The sequence below is a fragment of the Panthera uncia genome, chromosome X (assembly GCF_023721935.1).
Source record: "Panthera uncia isolate 11264 chromosome X, Puncia_PCG_1.0, whole genome shotgun sequence".
In the NCBI taxonomy this organism is placed as follows: domain Eukaryota; kingdom Metazoa; phylum Chordata; class Mammalia; order Carnivora; family Felidae; genus Panthera; species Panthera uncia.
Window position 1 is genome coordinate 45,932,986 of NC_064817.1, and position 6,648 is coordinate 45,939,633.

Below are 6,648 nucleotides of genomic sequence, written 5' to 3' on the forward strand. Positions count from 1 at the left end.
CAGTTACAGAGGGGATTTCGGGCACTTTCTCATACGTTGCACATTTTGAGATAACATTTGCAAGGGTGTCATTTGTCGCAGGGAACTGAGGCAGAAGTTGACCAGTCAAGAATTGGGCCTGATTTTCACCAACTGTTTATGGGCTCTACCTTCCCACTCCAAACCACCCTGGGTGAGATTTATGTCTGTTGAGTGGTGAGCGGTACAAACCCAGAGTCCACTTCCCCTCCCAAAATCTATTTTGCAAGCGCTGGATTGCTCCAGACCTATTCTTCTATGTAGCGTTGGCTGAGCCGAGACCTTCCTTTGTGCAAGTGTCCTCACTCAGATTTTCAAAGAAATTCCATTAGCTCTTTGATGTTTAACTTTTTCATGGCTCACAAGCCCTGGAATAACCTGTATACAGGTCTCAGTACATCGTCATAGCAATCACCCTTCTCTACCAGCACCACTGCTTGAAAATCATTTCCTTTAGAGCACTGGAATTCTTTGCTTCTGCCAAAGGAAGGAGACAGAGGGATCCTGGCCCCTACCCGCATCACAAGGGTGAATGTGAGCCCAGGCAGAACCCGTATCTGTCTTTCACCATGGCCATGGTCTGGGGTGCACCTGACTGCTGAGGCCATGGCCACAACACTGGGCCCAAGGAGGACCCCCTCCCCCCATCAGCCTGTCTTCTTGCATGGCCAGATAGCCAACTGCTTGCTGCCTGTGTCTTATCCCAGGCACTCTACTCTGCTCAAGGTAGGGTTCTGGTGGTCCATTGTACCTTCTGGACAGAAAACAGCATCATCCAGCAATGTTTCAGGCCCAGAAAGATTGCTGTTTGGTTGGTTCACTGTGTGATAGCCAGGGCCTGGGATTTGAGGATTGATGGAGCATTCAGGGTGGCGAAGTTTCTGAGCAATGTGTCGTGATTTGTCTTGTAAAGGTAATACTCATTCTACACACAGCAACCCCTGAAAGATGCCTAGCAATTGGAGCCACCATAGTTCAGAATAAAGGAACACCCACAGCTAATCCCGAAATGGTTTATTAATCTTATTTTCCCATGCTTCCTCACCCACCTCAGCACGCTCCTTCTCACTTTTACCCTGGGTTGTGGTGGACTTTGAAGACAGAGGACTTCCCCAAGGCTAGGTGGAGGCCCAGGTGCTCTGTTGATGCATTCTGTTGTTTTACTGTAATAGTGTGAGCTTTAGACTTGTCCGGCCCTGAGTTCATGTCCAAGGCTGTCACTGACCAACCAGGTGACCCTAGCAACTTTCTTCTGATATCTGACCCTGAGTTTCCTCCTCTGTAATCTTGGCCTGGGGGGCCAACATATCTTGTTGGACTGTTGCAAACATTAGAGACAATGTATGAAAACAGCCACCAAAGTGCCTGGCACAATTTAGGCACTCAGGAAATGGCAGCTGTTACCCTTACTATGCACTAGGGACTTTTGGGCTCTGTATCCCTGAGCTCCCTAAACAACTGGAGTATTCTAGGACCCAGAAACTCAATCCACTTTAGAGGCATTCTGGCAACTAAAACTGCAGCTTTTCCACTCACTGCGTGGAAACTCTGTTGGGGTGGGGCTAGCTTAGGTTGCTGACTTACACAGCAAGAGGTTCCCAGCTTGTGTCCCATCTGGATAGCGCTCGAAGCTCAACGAATCTATGTAAATGGAACAAGGAATATTCTCTTTTTCTCACCACCTTCCAGAAGCTCCTTTCCCTGCTTCTCTCTCAGCCCTGCCATTCATTTCACAGCCACAGGAAATCCCACCCTTGCTCAGCTTTTACCTAATCAAATGAAGACTAACTCTTTGCAGTACCCATGTGGTATGTTGGGGGGTGCAAAGGGGCAGGAGACACACTAAGCCTCCAGGCCAGGGGAAGAGTGAGCCTGGGTCATTAATTGCTTCCTTGCTGAGCTAAGGCAGGTCACCCAAGCCTTTGTGCCTCCCTGTGGAGCCTCCTGCCTGAGGCTTTCAGGATCCCAGCAGTTATTTCTTTTACAGTGCAGTTTGTGGCATACTCCCACTCTTTCTCCCTTTATACTGGGTACTACTGGTTCTCTGACTGAATTAAGCTTCTTGGCCCACACTTGCAAATAACCAATTTTAGACAATTGGGTGATTATTCCCCAGCAGAGCCAAAGAAAACATAGATTCAGACAGGCTTTGGAAGGACATCATTTCTTCCCCTGAGCTAGCTGGGGCTTCCTATAAAACAGGGGTAAGTACACTGACCTGGCAGAGATAATATGTGACAAGCCCCTGGTACAGAGGAGACGCTCAATAAATCTTTGCTTTGCAAGCTCTCCCACTTACTAGCTGACTGACCTGGAGCTGACGGACTTCTATGAGCCCCTTTCCATAAAAGGGGGAGAATTTAAAGTCAGCCTTGTCCCCAAACAATTTGAGGCTGCAGTTGGCATTACTGAGACCTGTCCCATGGACTTCACATGTTTCTTTTGAAGACAGAGACCTTGTAAGTGCACTGGCAGGCAGAGATGGAAAGCAGGGTAGCCTATAGGAAAGCACTCTGGGTTTGCCGGGACCAGATGTGGGGTCTTGTCTAGGATCTGTCACTTGCCACCCCTGCGGCTCTAGACAGGAAAGTCACTTAGGAATCCGAACCTCAGATTTACACCTTATCTACCTCTGGAGCTGGCATTGACAAATACAGCTCCCCTGGGACCAGAAACATGCCTTTTCATTTTCTGCAGCCCCAGTTTCTGTCACACTGCCTGAATCATAGAAGGCTTTCACTATTTTCTTGTTTGCTGAATGAATTTGGAGCTGCTAAGGTGTCATAGTTCCTACTTTTGTTTGAAGCCTCCTTAGCCTTCAGGCTGATGTCTATGGGTCCCTGGGCCTTTGCCAGAAAGTCATTTGTTAGCCTGCCCTGGCCCAGTGGCTTTACTTTGCATACAGCCAGAAGCAAGGTAAGACTAACTGGAGGCAAAGAAAGAAGAAGGTACCCTGGCCACTCTTTTGTGTGTGATAGCTGCTCCCTCTGAGCCCCACAAAGCTAGGTGAAACACCCTTCCTTGGGGTTCCCTATTAGAGGACTTAGTTCATACAGTGTCTAGCTCTAGGGGTAGATGTGGTAGGCTTTGGGGGTGGCCAGAGCATCTTATGTGTGTTCTTTGCCTGTAGCTGAAAAGAATTTGAGGGACGACTCCTACATCTCCAGATTTGCTGCAGGGTGAGGTAGAGGATTCAGAACTCCCTGGTGATAGCATAGATGGGAAGGGCATTGAGCTCCTTGGTATAATGAGGTGAGAAAGCATGAAAGCTCCTGGAGGTGGGAAGAAACCTGATGCCACATGCTTAGTACACCATGAGCCACCATGCCAGGTAGCCCTCTGGACTAGCTACCCGGCTGAAGGAGAGAGTCAAAGTGCTAACTCTGCTCCTCTCTCACCCCAGAGTGTGTACCCCCCACACCCACCCCCACTTTTAAAACAATTGGTACACCTTAACAAACTGCAGGGTTTTTTGTTTTGTTTTGTTTTGTTTTTTAATTTAATGTGTATTTTTGAGAGAGAGGGAGACAGAGGGTCTGAAGCAGGCTCTGCACTGGCAGCCCAGAGCCCGATGCAGGGCTCAAACTCAGGAACTGTGAGATCATGACTTGGGCCAAATTCGGCTGCTTAACTGACTGAGGCACCCAGGTGCCCCAACAAACTGTAGTTTTTGACAGAAGTGCCAGGTTACCTTTCAGAGATGCCACAGGCCTAGTCTTCTCTCTGACTCATCCAAGAGGCTCTGCTGTTTTTTGCTTTCTTAAATTATTTTTATTCCGGGATTATCATTATTACTGACCATTTTTGTTCTCATTAAAATCAGCCATAACTCCCACCCTTTGAGTCTCTAGCTTCTGCTCACCTCTTTCCCACCTTATTTCTTTTTTCTCCACTTCCCCCCTTGACATAACCTTAATCCTACAGTGGAGCATTTTTTCCCCTAATGTCCATGCTGCCTTTAGTGCCTCCATAATTACTCCTTTCCCATCTTCAATACTATTTTCAGACCTCAGGTTGTCATTTCACCAAGAATTTTCTGACAGTCTCATCTTTTTAATTTTTGTAGTATCCCACAATGTCCTTTATCCTGCAACCACCCCACTCTCCCCTGCCCTCCCCTCAGGATGATTAGGTGTGTTTTCTATTTCCACAGTACCCCATGATAGTCCCTCCCCTCTGCCAATGCCCCCTCCCCCAGGCTGGGTTAGGTACCCAAAAGTACCTGATGCACAGTATTTCATACTATGCTCTGAGGCCCCTTTTAAATTTCCCCAAGATTATTTAAGCATCTTTTGGATTTTCATAGAATCCTGTGATACCCTCTCTCCTGTCTCACCTCCAAGACAGGTCACAGAAGTGTTTCTAAATTTTTGTGCCAGCCCACGCTCACTCCCTATTACAGCATTTACCACACTGCCAGTTTACATATTTGTCTTTCCCATGTAATCTAGAACATTCTTTAGAACTGAGGGCTGTGTGCCATGGAGGATCCCCAGAACCTAGACTGGCGCCTCATACATAACCGGTGGTCAATAAATGAACAAGGTGTCCTCATCATTATAGTTTTATTTTTTTCTATATTGTGCAGTAGCTAAGGAAATTTATGGTAGTTGTCAGTTTTCTTTATACAACAGTAGACACAAAGGTTTCAGAAAGGTCAGACATAAAAGAATTTCCCCATCCTTCTCTCACATACCGGTTTAGTTCAAACTTTTCAGAATTACCTATTTCAATGATATAAAATATGTATCAGATCACAGAATATGATGGACTCATTTTATAAGGGTAGCAAAACTGTTATACTAAGTCTCAATGACAGACAAAAAGAAAAAAAAATCCTTTCTGTAATCATATTTTTAATCATATTGTGACCTTTACCAGCACTATATTAAGACGTATACAATTGTACAATATTTTGCAGTTAACAATTAGCACTGATCACAAATACCAAATGTCTCCCTTTTCCCATCATATTCAACTCAGCACCCAGCTAATCTACTCCTTTGGGTACCTCATGCTGTTTCCAACCCCCCTCAAGTGTCTGCTCCAGATTGCCCTAAGGTGCAGTGTAACCCCTAGCACCTGAATTAAGGATAGCCTCAACTTCTGCATCATCATCGGAATCCCAATCATAATTACATGGCCAGTCCTTGGAGCATCGGTTACGCACCCTTGCCACAAAATGCATGACTTTCAGCTTGCTCGATTCCACATGTGCTCTAGGTCCCCAGAAGAACTCATACTCCACGGGACTGCTACGTGGCACCGGCTTATAAATCAGGTACCCTCTGCGCACAAACTCCTCTGTGACGACCTTCTTTGGATCTCCAAAGATGCTGTGCTGCCGGCCAGGCTGCATCCCCAACTTCCCAAGCACTTTCCAGACCAGGGCCTCCTTGGCGCTGTTGCCCATGATGAAGATGAGGGCTAATATGGACATCAGGAGACTTTTCTTGGTGCCTTGAAAATTGCTCCGGGCTACGGAAGGCTTTTGTACTTGAGCAGTGCTGGAGGCTTCCTCAGGTGTAGTGGAGGCCTCCTCCGGAGTGCTAGGGTCTTCCTCAGGGCCACTCAGGTCGTCCTCCGGGGTGCCTGGGGCCAGAGAAGTGGCCATCCGGGTCTCAGAAGCTTCTGAGGCCTGGATCTTACGATTGTTGCGGTTCTCTTCCGCGGCTCTTGCGTTACGGCGGCGCCGACTCTTCCGACCCCGAGGCATGTCTCCCACTATGGGCGCCGAGCCTCTTGCAATTCTAGGGAATGATGCCTGCAACTTCTGCAGAAAGCAACTATCTCTACCTTAAGCGGCCGCTGCTGAAGCCACCAATGTCAATAGTCTTTGTAGCAACAAGCCAGATGTTCTCAGCGACAAAGCTCACTCCCAGGGAAACAAAAATGCGCGAGCAACAGCCGCCTGCATTCACTTCCGCTGCAAGAGCCAGAACGCTAGGCAAAATTGACTCCGCCTTATCTGCCACGCACTCACTGAACTCCAAAGAGGAAGTGGGCGGCTCCTCCACCGAAATATCCGCTCTCAGATAGGAAAAGAGGCATGACAAGGCAGGGGTGGGACTAGGGCAGAGATGGCAGCTAGGGATTGACAAGGGCAGGAGAATGCACAGGAGAAAAGAGCATAGGGTTCCTGTATTTTTCAGTCTAGTACAAAATTTGCTAGCGGGTATTGAGAAAGAATGTGTCTTTAATTCATTCTCACAGAAGGCAGGCTGTACATATATGAGTATCGAGGGGGTGGTGGTGGAGGGTTTGGGGGGATGGAGTTGAGGGGTGTATTTATGGAAGGTTTCAGCTGGTCTCAGTTCTCCTATCCTGTGTTGGCTTACACAGCATATTCATTCACCATCCCCGTTCTCAGAAATAGTTTATGTGTATAGGAATTAATTTGTGGGCCATCTAGGATCCACCTAAGATGTCTATGGCTGAATCACTGGGTGATTAGGGGAAGTGGGGCTTCAAAAGCAGCAAACAGTGTGCAAGAGGTGCAGAACCTTTAAAATGTTCTATATTGACGGGATTGTTAAGCAGAGCACTGACTGGATGAGACTTTCATTGCACAGCTTCACAGAGGCTGTACAGACTATTGTCTGGCAGGTCACTTAGGAAGCAATTAGAATA

General features: G+C 47.4%; 1 protein-coding gene across 1 annotated transcript; it reads right to left on the reverse strand.

The window, feature by feature from the left end:
* Nucleotides 1–4,857: 4,857 nt before the first annotated feature.
* MAGEH1 (MAGE family member H1) lies at nucleotides 4,858–5,990 on the reverse strand. Its single transcript, XM_049644658.1, has one exon. It carries the CDS (start codon nucleotides 5,732–5,734, stop codon nucleotides 5,075–5,077), a length of 660 nt encoding a protein of 219 aa, XP_049500615.1. The 5' UTR covers nucleotides 5,735–5,990; the 3' UTR covers nucleotides 4,858–5,074.
* Nucleotides 5,991–6,648: the final 658 nt, after the last annotated feature.

What these genes read in the sequence shown, in the direction of transcription:
- MAGEH1 (XM_049644658.1), bottom strand. Translation starts at nt 5,734, where the DNA reads ATGCCTCGGGGTCGGAAGAGTCGGCGCCGCCGTAACGCAAGAGCCGCG.